The sequence below is a fragment of the Megalobrama amblycephala genome, linkage group LG18 (assembly GCF_018812025.1).
Source record: "Megalobrama amblycephala isolate DHTTF-2021 linkage group LG18, ASM1881202v1, whole genome shotgun sequence".
In the NCBI taxonomy this organism is placed as follows: Eukaryota; Metazoa; Chordata; class Actinopteri; order Cypriniformes; family Xenocyprididae; genus Megalobrama; species Megalobrama amblycephala.
In genome coordinates this window covers 24,748,669-24,771,119 of record NC_063061.1, presented here as the reverse complement: position 1 = coordinate 24,771,119, position 22,451 = coordinate 24,748,669, and the positions used below count along the sequence as shown (strand labels likewise).

The 22,451-nt window shown below is 36.3% G+C and overlaps 3 protein-coding genes across 4 annotated transcripts; 1 reads left to right on the top strand and 2 right to left on the bottom strand.

Annotated features, from left to right (window-relative positions):
- Window positions 1-6,736: 6,736 nt before the first annotated feature.
- sdhaf1 (succinate dehydrogenase complex assembly factor 1) lies at window positions 6,737-7,414 on the bottom strand. Its single transcript, XM_048165865.1, has one exon. It carries the CDS (start codon window positions 7,376-7,378, stop codon window positions 7,130-7,132), a length of 249 nt encoding a protein of 82 aa, XP_048021822.1. The 5' UTR covers window positions 7,379-7,414; the 3' UTR covers window positions 6,737-7,129.
- Window positions 7,415-8,136: 722 nt separating this feature from the next.
- qpctlb (glutaminyl-peptide cyclotransferase-like b) lies at window positions 8,137-18,234 on the bottom strand. 2 transcript variants are annotated; one of them, XM_048165863.1, is made up of 8 exons: window positions 18,086-18,234; window positions 17,431-17,677; window positions 12,376-12,522; window positions 11,979-12,272; window positions 10,452-10,613; window positions 9,998-10,097; window positions 9,563-9,679; window positions 8,137-9,472 (listed from the first exon to the last, which is right to left on the bottom strand). In XM_048165863.1, the coding sequence occupies exons 2-8, from the start codon at window positions 17,638-17,640 to the stop codon at window positions 9,327-9,329; spliced, it is 1,176 nt and encodes a 391-aa protein (XP_048021820.1). In that variant the 5' UTR covers window positions 17,641-17,677; window positions 18,086-18,234; the 3' UTR covers window positions 8,137-9,326. The 2 variants fall into 2 exon arrangements, with proteins under 2 accessions (XP_048021820.1, XP_048021819.1); XM_048165862.1 differs by having other exon boundaries at window positions 17,967-18,218.
- A 568-nt stretch (window positions 18,235-18,802) lies between these two features.
- On the top strand, window positions 18,803-22,433 carry LOC125252502. The gene is made up of 10 exons (XM_048165864.1): window positions 18,803-18,946; window positions 19,607-19,712; window positions 19,785-19,880; window positions 19,996-20,202; window positions 20,296-20,395; window positions 20,764-20,957; window positions 21,209-21,291; window positions 21,794-22,029; window positions 22,118-22,207; window positions 22,289-22,433. Exons 2-10 carry the CDS (start codon window positions 19,622-19,624, stop codon window positions 22,431-22,433), a joined length of 1,242 nt encoding a protein of 413 aa, XP_048021821.1. The 5' UTR covers window positions 18,803-18,946; window positions 19,607-19,621.
- The last annotated feature ends 18 nt before the right edge of the window (window positions 22,434-22,451 follow it).

Sequence of the window (22,451 nt, the reverse complement as noted above, 5' to 3'; positions counted from 1 at the left end):
CTTTACCCATCAACCGTATAAAATCCAAAACACCGCTGTATGCTGTGTAAAGAGGCACTTGCACTATGTAAACAAAACCAATGTGCATGAGAAGCACATGGCAGAACCGAAAGTGCGCGTTCACTCTCTGACAGCAGAGGGCGCATTTCTGCATTTCTGCTGGAACTGCAGAAATGCAGCGGTTACCCCGGAAACCCGTAAACAGCTGCGGTATACAGTATTTAAAATGCTTCAAACAGCCATTCAGGGTTGTTGTTTTTTTTTTTTTTGTATTCGATGTTGTTCATCACAGCACCAAATACTTAATACTTAAAGACTTAACTGGCAATTTATTTTCGAACTTAAACATTTTTATATTTTAAAATGGACTACAACATGCCCAATAATGATTGAAAATGTTCTGATTGTTATTGTTCAGTCACACTTGATGACATAAGGCTTCATTAGTTAACATGTTAATTCTTTATTACAAAACTGACAATGGAAATATACTTTTATTATAGCATTTATAAGCATTTAAAATAGAATTTATTAATCTTAGTTAATGTTAATTTCTAGTTAATGTTTATTAACATTACTAAAATCATAAGTTGTCATTATTATTTAATGGACCTAAAACTAATAATGATCAGTTGTATTTATTAACTAATATTAACAAAAAAATAATACGTTCTGTAACAAATGTAGCTATTGCTCATTCTTAATCTTAGTTAATGCATTAACTAATGTTAAATAATGAGACCTTATATAGTGTTACCTGTTTAATTCTTTTGCACTTTAATCGGTTTGAAACTTTATAATTTGTGTACTGTGTTATTGTATTTAAATGTTCAGAGTTCTTTTTGTTATAAGAAAGAGTTCTTAAACCTGTTATACTATGACAACACTTTTTTGCTACTTATTTCAATATCGTGATAATACCGTATACCGTGATAAAAGCTTGAGCAATTAATCGCAACATGACAATTTGATACCATCACATGCCTAGTGACAAGTCTGTATACTGGCAGGTCACTAGGTTTTGAGACACAAAACGTTTATTAAGATTTCAGGCATCAAGCTCTCAATCAAAGGCGACATTGGAAGGCGGACTTAATTTACATTTATTTCCATTGTAAACAGAAAATGATCTTACAGCAATCAACAATTGCTGTCGAAGAGGTTCATTGTAAATCTTCGAAATGAAAGCCTTCATATATTTTCTTAATCACCTTGACAGCACTTTGCATTTTAACTGTTATTGTTGTTATTCATGTAGAAGGCCATAACTATGTTACTGCAATAACATTTTGGTAACATAAACACCATTAAAAGAAAGAAAACAGTAGTGGCATTTTGGTGCAAATTATGCTTACCGTGGTAATTTGTGCTTCAAGGACTGTCATGATAAATACCTAAACACTCACAAATCACCCCTACCCCATTACAGTCTCTCTGAAAATGCAACTTCAAGGACATCCAACAAGTACAATTTAAAAGCTTTAAACAACTGACAGACCACCATTTGCTTGTTGCTTTACTGACATTAAAATATTGCTTTGTTTGATGTTGACAGACAAAAATATAGCCGTGGTACTCTCTTTCTATTGTGAGATGTGCTTAGATGGCTGAGACGACATTGCTTTGTTCTCTCTGACCAGCCCACCCTTGCCTTTCATCTTGGTTGCCAGCTCATAAGACTGTATTCCCCATCATTAGAGTACTGGTCATTGCTTGTAAGTGCCCAGGTGCAGTGGAGACAGACAAGCGCTATATCAAAAGAGTGTGCAGTATTTTATTCATAAACTTTGTCCTCATTGGAAGACAAGTGTATTGGCAACTGTTGTCGCAAAACCAAAAAGACAGCGAAAGCCATGTCTTGCGTTTGTATTATTCCAAAAGCAGCAGCGCTAATCATCGGTTTGGGCCCCGAGTGCTACACTGTCTTTAAAGTCATCAAGAGATCTGAGAAGTGTGATCAGCATAATGTAATTCATCACAGGTGCTGTGTGATGAATATAGTGATAGCTCATTATGGAGTCTGTCTCTGTCCTCTTATTTTTTCTCTTTTGTCGCTTCATCCACCTGACAGTTCTCTTTGTCGTCTATGTGTTAAAATCAGTGCTCTCAAAACTGGCCTTCACACTGCTGTAGATTAATTAGTCATTGTTCAACATTATGTATAATGCACTTTGATGACACACATGACATCAAATATGAGCACCTTTATTTCAGTTAAAGTCCATAGAAGATTAAAATATCATTTTTAAATATAAAAACTCAAGTTTTAAGTGATAAGTGACTATCTTGTTATGTATAGTCTAACTGTAGGTGAACAGTACATTTGAAATCATGTATAAAAAAAAAAAAATAAAAAAAAAAGGAAAATTCAGCATTACTATAAAGACTCACTGACTCAAAAATAATTATTCGAGATTATGAAAAACAAGCATATTCAACATATGACAGTCTATATAAAGATAAAATACATAATGATAAAGGCAGAAATAAAAAGGCGATATTTTGGTCAGTAAGAACAGTGAAGGTCAAGGCTGCGGTGGCCAGTATCTACAGAGCCTGCACTCTAGAGGCAAACAGCAGCACGTTCTTCTCAACCTCGGCATTGAGCTCTCGTTGGGAAGCTCTGGGGTTCTTCTTCACAAAGTCAGCTATACTCTGGATGCATTCCCTCTGAGGAAGTAGAACATCATGTCACAAACATTTGTCTGCTTTATAATGGATGTGTTCTGTACTACATTCTGTTGTAAATTAACAGAATGTATTATAATTTATTAGAAAGTAATGTTAGACTTTAATGGATTAGAGCAGTTAGATTGTGCTAGTATTCACTAGGAATAAAGTACAAAACAACACAAACACAATTTGAAGTCCCTAGGCCTAAAATCATAAAGAAAAAGGTTCCAGGTTCTACATCCGAATGCCGGCTCAGTATTGGCCGGCTCTTGACTCTGCTGCTCACGTGTCCAGAGCCGGCCAATACTGAGCTGGCGTTCCGACGTAAACACGTAAGCTCTGCAACGTAAATAACGTATGAGAATGACTGAATAAAGTTTTGTGCTCAAAAACAAACAAAAAAAAAGTATTCTTGTCACTTCATATGAACCGCTGTAGTCACATTGACTATTTTAAAGATGTTTTTACTTCTTTTCTGGACCTTGAATGACGGTAATTTCATTGCATTCAATAGAGGATGAAAAAAACCTAAAAATCTAAAATATCTTAATTTGTGTTTCCGAAGATGAACGAAGGTCTTACGGGTGCGGAACGACCTGTGAATAATGACAGAAATTTCATTTTTGGATAAACTAACCCTTTAACTTAAAGGATTAGTTCACTTTCAAATAAAATGTTCCTGATAATTTACTCACCCCCATGTCATCCAAGATGTTCATGTCTTTCTTTCGTCAGTCGAAAAGAAATTAAGGTTTTTGATGAAAACATTCCAGGATTATTCTCCTTATAATGGACTTCAATGGCCTCCAAATGGTTGAAGGTCAAAATTACAGTTTCAGTACAGCTTCAAAGGGCTTTAAACGATACCAGATGAGGAATAAGGGTCTTATCAAGTGAAACAATCAGTTATTTTCGCAAAAAAAATTAAATGTATATGCTTTATATAAACAAATGATCGCCTTCCAAGTGCTTCTGCCAAAACCGCAATTTTGTATTCTTCAAAAAGCTTACGCTGTATGTCCTACGCCTTCCCTATTCTACTTACGGAAAAAAATGGAACTGGCAATTGAAAAGTGTTGAATTGAAAAGTGTGGTTTTGGCGGAAGCACTTGGAAGGCGATCATTTGTTTATATAAAGCATATACATTTACATTTTTTTTTCGTAAGTGACTGATCATTTCTCTCGATAAGACCCTTATTCCTCGTCTGGTATTGTTTCAACCGTTTGGAAGCCACTGAAGTCCACTATAAGGAGAATAATCCTGGAATGTTTTCATCAAAAACCTTAATTTCTTTTCGACTGAAGAAAGAAAGACATGAACATCTTGGATGACATGGGGGTGAGTAAATTATCAAGAAAATTTTATTTGAAAGTGGACTAATCCTTTAACTTTTTAGCCAAAATTGGTACATATCAGTGACAGTGTTAGCATACAGAGGTTTGGACAATGAAACTGAAACACTGACCAATATAGTGTTGGAGATTTCATGGCTATATGTGCATGGCCAATCTTCACTGATTTTACATTCCATCAGTAAGAGTGTTTAAAGGTTGAATTAGCGGAGCAATAGCACAGCTGTAGCAATCCACACAACATAATGGGAGATAGAATTCAAAAAAAGATGAATTGTTGGCTCATCTGTGAACAGGACAGCAAGTTTTTGTAGTGTATTGAGAGCTATGGTATCCAGGATAATGTCAGCATGTCACCACATAGGGCGAACCAAATCCAACAGGAGTAACTGTCAATGCAAGAGGAAGCTGTGGGATATCCCAGTACTAACCCGGATTGGATCCAAATAGACCACAGCTGCCCAACTCACTGCAGAATTAAAAGCTCACCTCGACCCTCCCGTTTCCACCAAAACTGTTCATCAGGAGCTCCAAAGAGTCGATATTCATGGTCACTCATGCCAATGCCAAATGTCGGTTCATTGTGACATTGTAAAACATGTATTGTTCTCTGATGAGTCTTTTATCATTGTCTTTCCCACATCCGTGGGAGTTGCGGTTGTGGAGAAGCCCCAAGGAGGACTGTTGCGTGCCCAGAGTGAAGCACAGGGGTGGATCAGTATTTTGGAGGAGCAAGTCAGAAAACATTTTCCTGCACGTTCTGAAAGAGGAATTGCTCAAATTCCTCTGGCTACTGTGCAGGACTTGTATCTGTCATTCCCAAGACAAACAAAACCTACACCATACTAATAAATTATTGTGGTCTAAAATATGGTGTTTCCGTTTAATTGTCCAACCTCTGGATATCATTCATGTTAACTTTTAACCAGCAAACTAAAAAGCATTGACACTAGACAGCAGAAGAAAAACACTGAGCATTTAAAAAAAAAAAAAAAAACGCCTATATTTCTCAAAGTGTTTTGTTTTCTTTTTTCTCACAAAGTAAAACGGTCACACCACTTTTTCTCATGCAGAGAGAAAACTACTGGGCATGAATGAAAAGACTGAAGGTGTCACCATTCTGGCAGGTTTGTGATTGAAGAAATTTTGTGTTACAATTGCCCTAGGCCTATATAGTACAAATACAATACTTTTTTTTGTAAAGACGCCAAAAAACAAATGAATCTTACCCTGTAAGCATCTATTTGGCTTTGCCCAGAGAGTCTGTCCAGAACCTCACGGGCCACCTGCATCCCAGTGACAGCGGTGTACAGCTCTTTACACTGCTCACTGTCGGTCTTCAGCCAGCCCAGCAAAGCCAGCTGCAACCGGTACACAATGAAAATGATGCTGGTTATAATGAAGCATATTATTTTGAGTTATAACCATAGTAAAAAACAGTTATGGATCTTTGAAACGTTAGTCTTAAGTATTAATTCATATTTGGCAGAAAATTTTTTAAATAAAGAAAATAAAACTGGAGATGAAAAACAAAATAGGCAGATTTTAAGCTGCATGTGACAGAATTGACATTTGACACCAACCTGCTGAATCAATTGGACATCTGTCATCCCGTTTGACTCCGCCATACTTTTTTTTTCAACAAGTTATTATTGTATGCGATTAATATTAATCAGTCAACTATGAACTACAGGTAAAATTTCGTTGTTTGCTTTTTTTTGACACAGCTTACATGATCTTCCTGTTTACACACCAGCTTGTTCTACTTCCTCCAATGAAATCAGATTTCTTTCCGCAATTGCGCCAACTTATGGACGGGCAAGTCATTACATTACAGTGCTTGCTCAGGAACAAATTACAAGGATAAATGTCATTAACCTCTTTATCCTTTGAAAGATGAGGAAAAAATCTCATCTTATCTGTCTTATCTTTAAGATAAATAAGTTTGTGTTGTTAATTGTTTAAAGAGATTCATCAATCTTTCATATATGCACATATAACCTCTGGTTGTATAGTTGTACAATATAAGTGAATGGTGACTGTGGCTGCTATTCTACCCAACATCTTCCTTTCGGGTCCTCCTCAATTGTATTAGTTTGGAAAAGAAAAAATGTAGATGAGCAAATCTTTTGAGTGAATGTATCTCTTTTACTATAGTCCTGTAATTCAGATCGAAAAACATTATTTTCTAATTTGTTTACATTTTTATTAATGTAACATGCAACCACATGAAGAGATGGTTCACCCCAAAATAATTCATCATTTACTCACCCTCAAGTTGTTCCAAACCTGTATGAATTTATTTCTTCAGCTGAACATAAAAGATGATATTTTGAAGAATGTCATTAACCAAACATTTGGGCCCCATTGACTTCCATGTTATTTTCCATATTATTGATGTCAATGGGGCCCATCAACTGTTTGGTTAATGACATTCTTCAAAATATCGTCTTTTATGTTCAGCTGAAGAAATAAATTCACACAGGTTTGAAACAACCTAAGCATGAGTAAATGATGACAATTTTAATTTTTGTGGAAAATATCCCTCAAGCTCTAGGACAAGCCTCAAGTTTAAGAGTTTAAGATTTTCTACCTTTATAATGTGCACTAATATAACTGCTAGCACGTCGACTACTATTTCAACAGGACACAGGATTTATAGCAGCATTTAGCAATGTGAGCAGTAAGCAAAAAAACGAAATAAGCATATTTACATTGAATCATTTAAGAATTGGATATGATACTCCATTACAATGACTCTATACATAGGCTAATACATCCAGTAGACACTTCAACATCTACAAAATGAGGTAGGCCCATACATGCAGAAGTAACTATAGGAAATTGAAGTCAGAGGAAGTAATGGAAATAAATTAACACTGATATAGCACCAACCAATATGGGTTTAATCTGCAAATTAGATACATAAATAACACTGTAAAAATAAAACCGTTGTGGGTTAATCTTGTCCAGCCTGAGAAAAGTGAAAATCATTTGGTCTTTCCATTTAAATAACTGAGCCAGGGCGTTATACGTGTACTGAATGAGGTCATTTCCCAGAAAAGGAGATTTCAGTACTGATATTTGAATACATGTGAGTGGTCAGCTGTTATCTTTAGACTTGCTGAATGATCCAAGTTGTTTAGTGTTGACATCTTTAAGCAGTTCAAGTTGGCGTTGGCCTCGCCGATAAAGATATTCAATGTGCATTACGTCAGTCTTCTTGATCGCAGCGTTGGCACGGAATTCATCGCGTATTCTCGGTATGAAGCCCGGCTTGTCCTGTGCCGCGCGCAGAAACTGCCGATACAGGGATAAGACCTGTTTCTGTAGCTTGCTGTGGCGCACCATAGTGGGCTGGATAATGACAGACAGTGGTGACTTCAACCTGCGAAGGGTAGTATGTAGTCAATGCATTGCATTATGTTTCAAAAGACACAGATGTGTGTGGCTGCTCGTGTTGTCTGTTCTGTACACACCACCTACAACCAACTAACTCTTCAGCAAATGGGTAGTTGACGTCGAGACATTTCAAGCAGCAATAGCAGTGACCATTAGTGTTTTCTAATGTATCTTTTAATAGATTGTTAACATGCGGTATTATGTTCTCATATTAATTTAGAGACTACATGGAACATGTCATTTCAAAAATGTATTTGTATTACAATATAACACAAAATTATTTTTTAATACATAACACAATTGGAAAATGTAATGTTTTACATTGTTGTTTTAGATTTATTGAATGTCACACTACTGGACATTGCTAAAACTGCTTGAAATCTGACATCTAGTAACCTTCTGCACGACTCTGACAGCACATTTTTACGGAACAGACAGGAAAACAATAACAGCAATACTCTACCTTATCAGTTACAGCGCAAGATCTCACTGGTAACTGGTATAACGCTCAGACTCATCATAGCTTTGTTATAAAACGTGTACACAATGACATTCATATACATTGCAACTGAAGTTGCCGAAATGACCTGTTTCTTAACTGATGCTGTGACGCCATGAAACCAAAGCATGAAACGCTGTAAATGCCCGATACACTGCCACCTAGCGGCCAGGCTGTATAGCAACACACTGCACAAATACAAGGACGATGAGACTCACTTCCTCCTTTATTTAGACATTGACTATACATTCATATCAAGTTATACAAGTCCATGTTGAAACTGTGCAACTGTAAAATACATATGTTTATTCGTTATTATAAAACAGACATATTCACATATTCAATTCATTAATGCAAGTCTCAAGTCTTTTCTCACAAGGTCAAGTCTTTCAAGGTCAATAAGTCTGTCTCAAGTCTTAAATTAATTTTTTAAATAGTTTATATATATATATAAATATATATATATATATATATATATATATATAGAGAGAGAGAGAGAGAGAGAGAGAGAGAGAGAGAGGACAATTCATTTAATATATTTTTTCAAATATATTTTTTGGGGGATTTTCTTGGACATTAAATAATGTTTATCTAAAATAAAGTATGTTTGGTTTACTTGAATCAAAAAGTTGTATTTTATACCATATTATAAGAGATACAGTATGAAATATTTTTACCTTAAATGCCCACTCAGTACAAATTAGTCTTCATTTTCATGGGAATGAATTAAATATTCCCTTTTATTAAAAAAAGGTGCATTCTTCTAAGGAAAAAAAGTCCTTGTAGATCTGAAGAGTCTCTAATTTAGAGTACAAGTCAAGTCTCAAGTCAATTGCTTGCCATGTCAAGTCTCAAGTCAATATTTCTTGCCGCTTAAGTGAGTTTCCATCTCTGTTAAAAAATTAAATAATCTAGCATGTGATTGAACATTTAGAGATAAAATTATTGCAAGACTAAATATAGAAGTTTATCAGAACTGTTGTAGCATTACCAAGCTTCATTGTAGTGCAGTGTAATAATTTCTTACATAGCATCAGGTTCACATCCATTCCTGAGTTTGAAGTATCTAATTTGCATTCTATTGATTTTATTGCACAGTTACTGAATATATGAATTAAATTTTGTAAACCTCTTTTTTGGCACAGATAATAATATAATTTTGTCAATACGGTGCATTACTAGATAGCAAAACTATCTGAAGGCACAATACCGATTGAGTAACAATGGCAGAAATTTCAAAGGTAAGCATATTATGTAAGGATATAGGACGGCAGCCTGAGAATATACAGTATGTTATTCATCTCTGAGTACAGTCACTGATATCAAATATCGTAAAGCAACGCAGCTGAGGTATAGACTGATCCACGACGGATGTGGTTGGATGTAACATTATACATTCTAGAGCCGCAAATATTCAGCCAGAAAGACCACAAGGACTTTGGTGAGATTCTCCACGGTGTGACCGTGAACCTTCTCCGCTGTGTCCTCCATCGTGTGCAGGAAAGAAGGGAACGGCGTGGCGATCATGTGCAGCACTGGAACTCCTGCAGTCAAAAAAGCCAGATCCATACAGTATAGCCAATCTTTAGGCTATACATTTTTTGCTTGTCAATCTGATGGACGCTTTGTCTTACCTCTCTGAAGGAAAGGAAGATGATCATCTTCAACTGCCCCCATGTTCACATCCTTTATGAAATAGCTCTGCTCTTTGGCATGGGAAGTAAGGAGCCCCAAATTATGAAGTCTTTTCTCTTAGAAAATGCAGAAATATAATTAGTGGGATCAAAGGTCAAGGCCATATAGATGGTGTAAATAAACTCACAGGATAACAATCAAGACATGATTATTGTATTATCTTGTTCAATATTGTACATTCATCACTGCACTTTTTTTTTTTTTAATAATCTAGACATAGACATGTCAATAAATGGTATTTCCTTTTGAAGTAAGTGGCTGATAGTTTTTACTCTGAGCCACTGCAGATCAAACATTAGTTTTAAGAGTCTTTATGGCCATTAATGATTAACCAGGATTACTTTAGTATAAATGGAAAGTCAAATCGGTCTTACCAGCAGCGATAAGGCGGTCAAACCAGCGAGCTGTGTTCTCAAAGTGATTCACAAACATGGGATCAGGAGCACCAATAAGGTCCAAAAGAACAAGGAGATCCTGCAAATATCAGTTATAACTCAGTATATTCATATACTTCAAATACAATATAGTCATAGACACTCAAAGAGACAAAAAATTGAAATTTTGTCATTATTTACTCACCTTCATGTTGTTCCAGACCTGTATGATTTTTTGTTCTTCTGCAGAACATAATAGAAGATATTTTGAAGAATGTCTTAGTTTATACAATGAAAGTCAATTCTGGACCACATTGACTTATTTTAAAACATTCTTTTGTGTTCCACAAACAGAAAGTCATACAGGTTTGGAAAGACATGAGGTTAGTCAATGAAGAAATGTTTATAGCCTTTAAAAACAACTGCACACACATACACAAGCATCACGTCTCACCACAGCGTTCAGCAGCGTGGTTTGTTCAGAACCCGGCGGGTGAGGAGTGCGAGACATGTAGTCTGCGAGGTGCCGTGAGCCATACAGCGAGTCTGTCTGAGACCACTGCTCGAAAGCCTCTCCTCCATCAAAGAAGACCAACTGCAGTGTTACCCTGGACATCTTCACACAAAAAAAAAGTATCTGTAAAAGTGTACAGTCAAACAAATGTCTCAAAGATTCAATCATGGTTTCAGTCCTGCTGTGGGATTCTGTTTACTAAGCATTTAGATTCATTTAAAATCAGTTTTTCCACCTGGCCTGTGGAGGAAAATGCTTCATAAGCTGTAAAAAAAAAAAAATGCAGTTCTCCATGTACAAGTAACCATGTATTCAACAGCTGCTATGTAGGTTCCCTTACGCAAAGAAAATATTTCCTTATATATATGAACGCTCAATATAAATTTATATTCTGTATATATACACAGAACATATTGTGTTAATATATTACAATATATTGAATAATACATAATGAATTGCCTCTTTTCATATATTGAAAAATATGTGACAATATATTTACTATATCTATCTATCTATCTATCTATAGATATAGATATATATATAATGTATATAATTTTATATTCAGTAATACACTTCATAACATGTACTGTACATGTGATAAAATATGGTACTATGTGTGTAAATATATAAATACATTTGCACATATATGTACTATATATATTCACATTTATATGGGAACATATACAGTAGTCAACATTTGAAGTGAATCAAAACCTTTCATCAAAGTTCTCCTAAAACATTCTTCTTAGGACAACTTTTTTGATCCACTTCAAATGTTGACTTCTGTATGTACAATATATGTATACGATCATGAGGAAAATATATAGTAATATAGGCTACATCCATATATTTGTATTCATATTTGTAATATCCAGTTGGCCCACAATGTTGCCATGACTTTAACAAGACATCCAATGTCCAAAAAATATTTGTTTTTCTTATTTACCATCACATGTAAAATGAGTTTATAAAATTTTATGAATATGTGTTTAGCTTTATGTAAACCCATATGTTAACTCATGAAAGAGAAATTAATTCATTGTTTCAATAAAGCTATTACATGTAAAACTACAGTGCAATTTTTGTCTCTTGTTTCTATTTTTTTTTTTTTGTATCCATATATTGCCATACATGCATATACTGCAGTATATTGAAAAATAAAAGCACTAGTTTCCCATTTATGGAAATGTATTAAATAATATATTGCATTATATTTTCATATATTTGTGCTTAGGGTTTAGGAGAATCTTCTCTACTTATCAAAATCCTTTCCAGTCATGCAGTGTTTTGTAGCTCTGTTACAAGTTAAACAACAAAACTGACACTGAATTCTACAGCACCCTCAATTCTACAGAGAAGTGACCTCCTCAGAGACATGTATCTCAATTTACCACCAAATTTAGTTTTTAAATGAATGACCTCTGAAAGCGGTTTTCTTGAAGATGAGATTGTAACACTTTGCCTCACCAGCTGCTTGTGCTTTTTGAGGTGTGGGTCCAAAGCTGTGACCAGTTCCAGCATCATAGCACAGGGCACAGCTGAATCACTAGCACCCACAAACACCTTCTGTGGGTCACTTGGATCTGTCGGTATAAATTTGGAGTCATAGTGACAAGCCAAAAGCAATCGTCGAGGAGCCTTTGGGTCTAAAACAGCCAGGATATTAGAGAAGCTAACAGGGCCACGAGGGGTTTCAGAGATGAAGGAGTCCACATCGACAGACCAGCCCGCCGAAAGAGAATCCAGTTGAGAAAAGATGTGCTAGGATCACAGAAAATGGGAGACATCAGATTATATTTTGTTAGTTCTGAGATTTAATCTAACTAAAAACCAAGAAGATATTATTAAATCAATCGTGTCTTACTTTTCGAACAGCCCGACTCCCACGACTTCCTGGCTGTCGTTCAGTGAGAATGGGTCGCAGATGGGAATACCAAAGTCTACTCCAACTCACCTGCGAGACAAGCCGCTTCACCTGGGCAACTGTGGGCTTTCCTGGCTGGTGATTCAGCTATGAAAGGTTAAAGATGGTAAACATGTGAAAGGTGATCAGATGGACAGAATGAAGAGCAAAATAGTCATTATTTGGATGCATGGAAAATTGCAGATTGGAAAAAGCTGGGTTTTGAATTGTGATATCCATTTTCTATAGCAACTCTGCCCTCCTAAAAATACAGGTTGCAAGAGGGGGGTTTATGCAGCGATGCAACAGAAGGACCATTTTGGGTTCCCCAAAGAACATTCAAATAAACAGTTCTTACAAGAATCATTTCTTCTTAGTGTGAAGAACAGGGCTTGACATTAACTTTTTTGCTCACCAGCCACTGTGGCTAGTGGTTTTCCAAAGTTACTAGCCACTCAGCACTTTCACTGGCCACAATTTTGCTGATTGCGAAATTACATTTTATATGATTAAAGTTGACTTTGACATGCTAAAATTACTTGATTTTAAGTCATTTTACTTGATTTAGCTAGATTTAAAACACTTTCAAATACAGTTTGACCACCCAAATGGTATATCAGCTGGTATGTACAGGTGGGCAATATAACCATAATAGGCCTATGAGAAGTTCTGCTGTTTGGAGCGCCAAAGTCACGTGATTTCAGCCGTTGGCAGTTTGACACGCAATCTGAATCATGATTCGATACACTGATTCATTTGTGCTCCAAATCTTCCTGAAGCAGTGTTTTGAAATCGGCCATCACTAAATAAGTCGTTATTTTGTTTTTTTGGCGCTCCAAAAATATTCTCGTCGCTTTATAATATTAATATTGAACCACTGTACTCACATGAACCGATTTAAATATGTTTTTAGTACCTTTATGGATCTTGAGAGAGGAAGTGTCCATTGCTCCCTATGGAGGCCTCACAGAGCTAACAGATTTCAACTAAAATATCTTAATTTGTGTTCTGAAGGTCTTACGGGTGTGGAACGGCATGAGGGTAAGTAATAAATGACAGAATTTTCATTTTTGGGTGAACTAACCCTTTAAAGGCACAATATGTACATTTTCGCCACTAGAGGTCACTTATTCAAAACAAAGGCGTAGCTTGATGATGCCTTGATTTCACAGAATCATGGGAGGAGTTGTCTTCACGTCTACAGCTGGTGGAAAAGAATAGGGACGTGACTCGGCCATGAGATTATTAACGTTACTGTAGTATGAAGCAGAGCAGGGCCGAGTGCTGTGCGAGCAGAAACGAGGCAGCTGGAGCAATTGCTAATGAGAGACAAGCACGACACACACCTTGAGAGCTGCAGAACTTTTATTTACCACAGTCGCCGCTTCCCCTTCTTCTGGTCATTCAAACGTGGGGTAAAGCAGCACTTTTTTATCATTTTAGATACATTTGTGTGTTGAAAGTTGTTATAATGCTACTCTGTGTTCGCTCGGTGGCTGCTATGAGACACTTGTTGCACACTGCAGTATTCTAGATCGATATTTGCCATGGTAGAACATGGTACTTGTGGTAAATCAAGAAAACAAGATTTAAACGATAAGACTTACTGTGTTGAGCTATATAACAATGATTAGTTTTCTGTCGATGAATGGATGCATCCAAACAGTTGCTCACCTGTCTATTAAAACACATAATATATTAAAGCGTCTTTGGTGTTTCCATGGTTTCTACAAAATAATACCGGAAACCGAGGGTAACGCAGGTATGATGTCATTGATAGGTGAAATTGCTGGTTGAAATTGCTTATTTCTTTGGATTTAAACATTCTTGGAAACATTTGGGATAATCTAAGTGCACAAGTCAACAAAATATATAACTTTTATAGTGTTTTTTGTATATTTTAAAGACCCCCTGTGGTGAAAATCAAGTTTTTAATGTCGTTTATATGTCTATGTAGTGTTTTTATATGCTTTAAGACAAACCATGTGTAAATTCATAAGTCAGCACCATTGCTAAGTATTTTATGTTTGAAACCAAAGGCAGTCAAAACCCGGTTTGAAATCGGTGGTGTTTGTGACGTCACAGACTACCTTGTAACCAATCACAACAACGTGCCGGCAGGCTTTAGCATATCATTAACTATGACTGCTCTGAAATAGGAAAGTCTTGAGAGAAGTCAGGTTTTCCCGGTATATTTTCTGTTGATATGAAAAATTGTGTGGATTTATCAATATAGCGAGTCTATTACAATGTTATGATGAACTATATGCTTTTCTCCACTGACGTTCTGAGTTGTTTAAAGTGTTTGTAAGGATGCTGATTGTTAGAAGGCAGCTGTCTGACTCTGAGATGAAGAACAGGAACGGTGTGTGTAACATTACCAACACATTATTAGCTGTTTGATAACGTAGTCAAGCAAAAGGATTTTATGTGTATTTAGTGCCATACATGGTCCACACGCAAATAAGGTTAACTGGCATACACACACATTGAGACAGCCAATACTACAGTTTTTCTTCTACATTCCTTCAACTGGTGGACCACCACAGTAAGAAAATTACCTCCACCACATAGGTAAAATGGGAAACTGAAAATCATAATCATAATAAACCAACATTTAATACATGGCCTAATCAGTGCTCAAGCGCACGCGTAAAACTTGCCACAGCGCACCAGCAAACGTAATTATTATGAATGTGTAGTGGAAAAACAGCAAGGAGACTTTCTAAACATTTTAATAATTTATTGATAATGTTTTCTGTTTTCAGCTGCAAAGATGAAGACTACGATGCTGATTCGTCATATCCGCGGTAGTGGACGCGATATGCATGTTTCATACGGAATACATAATCTGAGAAAATGTATTTTCCATTTGAATTGGTTCGATTAAAAGTAGACATTTCAAGCTTTCTATAGATATATTTCTCGTGTCTGTGAGGGAAGTACGGTTCATGTTTGTTACGTGCTTAAGTTCACAGAGACGATCAGAACACACATCCTGGTTGTTTTCATTTTACAAGCACAACGTTTTCTGTTATTGTGAGTTTACAGAAATAAAAGTAGACCCTTTACACTTTGTATTACTCTTATCTGTATGACTAAAATGACGGAGTATTTTAAGTGATCGCACCGGCGCCTCCATGTCATGCAGTGAGTACGCTCTCCACACAAGCATGGATACGCGCCTAATAATAGTGCACATTTATCTATCCCTGCGTCTCAATCAGCTCCCTAGCTCCCTAGGTCCTGAATCAGTATATCATGTAAATGAATGATGTTGTGACATCAAATTGACGTCAGTTTTTTGACATCGAATTGACGTCCACACACTGATGTCCAACTGATGTCGAAAAAAACCCCCATCAAATTAATGTCAATTTTTGACAAATTGACGTTCACACACTGATGTCCAATTGATGTTGAAAAAAAATATCAAACTGACATCAATTTTTTGACATCCATTTGACGTCCACACACTGGTCCAATTGATGTTGAAAAAAAAATATCAAATTGACATCAAAAAACAGGTCAAAAATGCAAATCAAACTTATATTCTTTCGACCACCAAAATAACGACACAAAAGCAATGCAATGAAAGAAAAATACAAAGTTCTGTCATGAAACTCTAAATGGGTAGGCTAATAGGTCCTTAACTCAACTACTCGTAATCACATCATTATATCTATAGGACACAGATGATTGGTTCCTGCTGTATTAGTAGCCAATGAGCCATGCTCAGTCTTCAAATACATGAGTAGCATTTGCCTTAGCGAATTTTTTTACATCAATTTGAAGTCCACATACTGATGTCCAATTGATGTCGAAAAAAAATGTGTTCAGTATATCTTGTTCACGTTGTTCTTTTAACCTTCTTTTAACCACTATTGTAATTTCTTTCGGACATTTGCCTCAATGCCATCTAGCAATAGCAGTGACGTAAATGAAAATCATTGACATGATTTGATCAGCAGCCGATTGGACAGATTTGACCCAAATGTCACATCTAACCAATCACCTGCTTATTTATTTTCTTGTGGGCCAATGAGGGTCTTTTTTTGTTTGCGCTGAAGTAAATTTAAAATAATAAAAAAAATAGTCTGGCCAATCTGGGGCCCCTGCACACGTGGGGCCCCCAGGCTTCAGCCTAGGCAAGCCTGTGCGTTAATCCGCGCCTGCGTGCGAGCGCATATCGGCTCGTGCCAAAGTAAAGTGACAGCTGACTTGAAGTAAAGCCAATAAAGTTTTTTTTTAAATAAATGTTTTTGTCCTTCAAAATATTTTAATACTATAAAACATAGCTAAAACAATATTGCCCTGAGCGTGTGACCGTGATTCATGTGCATATTCATTCAGTGTGGAATCGCACGTCAAGTTCTGAGAGAGCTATTCAGTCCTTTATAAATTCTGATATTGGCCACCTCTGGAATGAATCAAACCATAGATATTAGCCTACCTGATCATTTCAAGTAAATACGCTGGAAATCCGCGCTCATTCAAGGATGTGCATTTATTTCATGTAGCCTATATCCACAACACAAACAACAAATTGCCTCTTCACTGCAGCAACAGTAGACTCTCCGAGCTGGCGTGAGTGAGTGAAGGCGGGGCTAATTTATATATTCATTGATCTGTGTATATTAAATGAGGAAAGGCTGTAGAGTTACATTCAAGCTATTTTAAGGCATGAAGAAATTTTTTTCACTTGAATTTTTTTCTTTTTTTAATTATGACATTTTGGTGATCAAAGATGAGTTTTAAGAGATAAAATAATTGACTACAGGGGGACTTTAATCCAAAAATCTTGCATATTGTGTCTTTAAGAGAGTAAGATAATTATTAGATAGTCCAACCTTGGACCAGCAACATCATGTTTGCTGGTCAAACAGCTAAGGACCAGCTTAAAAAAAAAAAAAAAGATGTCCCAAAACACAGCTACAAGTTTAAGATAGATTTCCCAACAGGGTTGCATTCCAGAGAAATTATAAATTACAAGAAAAATGCCTGTAGTCCTCTTACCTTGTCTTTGAACAGGTCGGGAGGTCTGGGAGGTAAGTCAAACTCTATCGTGTGTTGGTTAGATAGTGATATTGCCAGTGTTAATGTCATTGCCACCAGCACGCACAAGCACAGCAGCAGCAGTCGCACGTGGCATATGCGTGGCTGGTCACAGCGCGCGACAGAGCAGTTCCATCTGACAGTCGCTACTTTGTACCGTAAGCGGCTCATCTTGTGTTTACGAAAGATGCCAAAACAGGGATTAAACCTGCGTGGAAGGGGAAAATAAAGAAAGCAGTTAAAATCCCGAATCGTACCACGAAACTGACCTATTTAGATCAAAACAAACTATGATTCCCAACTGCTTAGAGTCATTTTTATAATGTGGCGCACACTTAAATAAGTAAAAAAAAAAAAAAATTATATCAATAACACAAGCGTAATTCTTTCAAACAACATAATTAAATGACTTAAATGACAAAGCACATCTTAAGTTGTTAGTGCCCATAAAAGATGCTGTCCACGAAGAGCAGATTTTGCAGGGCAGACACACTTACTGTACCACTAGTCCTGGACTGGCACACCACTGCTCTATCAAATCCACTGCAGTCGCTGGAAATGAATAGCACATAGTGCTGAATGACGAGAGCATTTAGTCTGAAGAACATTTCATTACCAACGCCGAGTTGATTCGCCTTTGATATCTTGGCAATGAATGCAGGCTGTAAATGATCGTATTGTCAGTTCTCCATTCGGTGTTGCTGAGGCACAACAGGAAAGCTATCTGCGCAGCTCCTCATCCCACTCTTCTCGCTCTCCTCACTGTTACTTTTGGCAGTGATGTAGGATCATAAATGTAACGTGTATTTCATATTCATGCATTCGAGCATAACAATAGGAAATTATAAGTTTTATATATTTAATAATAGATTAAAATATTGATATCTCATTAAAGCGTAAAATAGAAATAAAAAGTAAATCAATCCTTTTTTATATATTTTAATTTATTTTGCACATATTTGCGCGTGTTAGCTGATAAGTGTAATTTATGTACGCCTAGTGTGCCACCAAAAAAAAAAAAAAAAAAAAAAAAAGTTTAAAACTCCCCCGTCTTCGCACATACAGATAGCCACGCCCCAAAGTCGCGTCATTGCTAATAATAACAACTGAAGCAATGTTGCTAACTGGACTTCTGGATGCTCAAACACTGCTAATAATGCCAGTGTTTTCACGTTTATTTAGGGAAATCAGCATGGCTTAATTTGAATCGTATTTTAAAATAAAAAGATACACTCAGGCTTTTAAGTTTATAAAAGCGTTTATGACTAAGCAGCCCAGTAACCAGTTGTCACGAGGTCTGTGTAATGGACCTACTGGAGAAAGTGAGGCTTCTCGTTAGCCAATCCGCGTAAGCGCTGAATCTCATTGGCTCTTTTCTTTTCCAGTCATTTTAAGAAACTCTATGTTGACGGAGATTTAATTTAATATAAATACACAGTATACTGTCATTTTTTAGACTCCGAAGAGAATAAATCAGGTAAGGCAACTACATCTACACAAGAAAATACGCATCCATTTAAAAAGAATAAAACATGCAAATAAAGGAGACGTATCAGTGATCAAAGAATTATGCCAACATAATTTAGGTTCCATTCCAAAGAATTTTAAAATAATATAGTTTTGAATAGAGCGCGAAACTAACACTTTGATACTCAGTCAGCTGTGATAAAATGCCAGAGATCATTTTAAATCTTGTTTTAAAACTTCATTATTATTATTGTTGGATATTGTTATTATTATTATTATTATTAAAATGATTATTATGTAGAATTAAGAATAAAATATGGTGCTTATTGTCTTGAATTGGGTAAGTTACTCTAAAAAGTAATTAATTCGCTACTAAGTAAGTATGTGTGATTAAATTACAGAAAAATTAAGAGTAATAATTATGAAAACAACTTTTCACTTTTTTCACAGGAAAGGTATTTAAAAGACAGTAACTAATTACTTAGTAATGCATTACACCCAACACTGACTGTAAGACACTATATCCAGGGCATAATACTTCCTCTAGGCGTAAACATTATAAAGACAGTGAAATAAAATTGAATTTGTTACATGGCATGAATGGCTTTGATACATATAGTTAAAAATAATGATAAAACAATGTGTTATTGGCTCTGTTTTGTGTGCACAGGAGACCCTAATAAACATGCTGCAGTGCTTTGACTTTCACCAGAGTCACATTCATAGTCTGAAGAGTCATGTTCCCCCACACTGTCTACCCAAAAGCAATGAGAAAAGTAAGTTGCTTTATTATTTTTGCTCAATGCATGTGATACAGACTAATGTCCATGGCCTGTGTGTGTCCGCAGAGTCAGAGAACGAGGACGCTCCGTTATCTAGCACACCACCACAATTCCTAAAAGGCAAGAAAATGTACACCTACAGTGGCATAAACAAGTATTCAGGTAAAGTATATGTTTTTAAAGAATAAGATGTTAAAGAAACAGGGGGAAAATAGTATATTTTATTATTCAAAATGGTATTTATTTTCACTTACACTATGTATACATTTATAAACAGTACGATTGAGGGATCCTCAGAGCAAAGACTCTGAGAGATTTATCATAAATGCTGTTGAGGAGCAAGAACACCAGCTGGTGAGTGATGGACAAAGCAATTCATCAGAAGCAGAAACCGCAGAGGACAAAGAGTCGTGGTCTGTTGATGATAGCCAGCCATCACAAAGCTCCACAGACTCCAACTCCACAACTTCCTCTTACAATACAGGTGAAAAAAAATCTTGTCTTTTTTGGTGTTAGACATCAGTTAAATCCACATACTTAAACATAAATGATACCTAAAGATATTTTCTGTTATCAGGGAGCACTGAGACTGAATGTACCTGTAGTATCTGTGAAGACCAAACAGGAAGTGAAGATGGAAGCCCAGGGAGAAAGGTGTTGGATACACCTCCATCAGGGTTTGTATATTGGATATTTAATTTATATTTGTAAATTAAACATCTTAAAGAGATAGTTCACCCAAAAATTACAATTCTGTCATTTACTCACCCTCAAGTTGTTCCAAACCTGTATGAATTTCTCTCTTTTGATGAACACAAAAGAAGATATTTTGAAGAATATGGTAACCAAACAGTTGCTGGTCCTCGTTGACTTATATATTATGAAAAAAATAAAAAATACTATGGCAGCGGGGCCCATCAACTGTTTGGTTACCGACATTCTTCAAAATATGTTGACAGAATTTTCATTTTTGGGTGAACTATCCCTTTAAGATGTATCTGTGTGCAAGCTTGTAATTCGTTTTTATGTTTTACTAAATCTTCAGATCAGGAATTCTTCTTAAAGACCCCATGCTTGGAGCTTTTCCAGCTGCATGGAAAAAGCATTTTCCTTTCAGACATACGCATTCCCCACCCCTGCGGGAAACAGACAGCCTGATCCTCAACCCTTCTCTGCTTACATCTCCTTCTCAAGGTCTGAGCCGTTCTCTCCATCCCGAAGGACGAGAAGCTCTACAAAGTAAAGATGATCCATACAGGCTTTCACACATGTTATTAGATATGCATTATATTCTATACTATTGTAGACTAGCATGTATACTATTTACTATTTTATGAATAAAGTACTTTCTACAATTTATAATATAATAGAACAAAAACAGTTGGGCAAAATAGGCTTAGAAACAAATGTGCTTATTACTGGCAGTGTGAAATTACAAACAAGACTGGAATGCCGGAATGCTGACTGAACGATATTTTTTATCATAACAGCATTATTCGAGGACGTGTGGGTCACCCCAGAATCTACCATCTTAAAAAGTCCCAGTCTGCAAAGCAGTTTTGGAAATGACTCAGTAAGGCCAAACTTGTGATCTTTAGTTGCCTGTGGGGTCTAAAAGTCTGAGACCACAATTAAAATTTGGGTAAAACTACACATTAACAGTGTGCAAAAAAGGCTTACATGCCCTAAAATTTTGAACATGCATAAATTTGAGACCATTGTAAGTGTAGCAAAAATGCAACACTGTGCATTAGGGGTAACTCTTTTTTTTATATTGTTCTCACATAATGTGAACAAGCTTAGGTCTCTGTGGGTTAAACAGTTTCACACAGAAAACAGGATTTTCAAAAGTGTAAAATCTGGATGTTATGCATGATGAAAAAATGAATAGATGTCTTTGTACAGAAAGCAAAACATTAACTCAAAACATGCTGAAAGGACAATATTGGAATTAGAAAAATACAAAATTTTTACTAGTGGAATTGTGGACCCCATTGTATGTTAATTTGATGAGATATTGTTTTACAGTGAGCCCTCTATTTATGGTATCTTCTCTTGCCAATACTTTAAATTAGGAGACTGTCATGAGTCCTGGAAATAGCAACTATCTGTACTTGAAAAGTGAGGAAGGGAACAAAAGTTCTGAAGATGAAACGCCAGAACAACTCATTCCTCTGAAAAGAGCAAGAAAAGGATATACACACAGGCGCACTTCAAGAGCAGGACGTGTTACAACGCAGCCAAACCCAAAGAAGAAATGTGTGAATGGCTTCATTATGTTCTGCCGAATGAACAGAAAATTATATATCAGGTGTGTATACTACTCTTAGACTAATCTAAATATATTTAAATATATAACCCTTTAAATGTCAGACACTGTTGATATTATTTGGGAACAGATCCTATCCTGGCATCCCGTCCACTACAGTCACCAAAGAGTTAGCCAATCTATGGCACATCTTACCCAAGAGGGAGAGACGTTTGTACTGGTTGGCTCTTTGAATTCTCTAAACTTCATACTGGCTTATCTGTTGCATTGCAATTTCATTTAAACCTCTATCTGTTTTTAGCCTGAAAGCCTGGAGCTTCAGTTGCCAGCAGAACCGCAATGTGCGCGCTAAAGCACACGAGGCAGAAATCAAGGCAGAACGCTCTGTGCCCAGTCCACTGCACATGTTACTGGCCTATAGAGAAGTGTATGAAGCTGTTAAATGAAGGTCTTCACATTTCAGC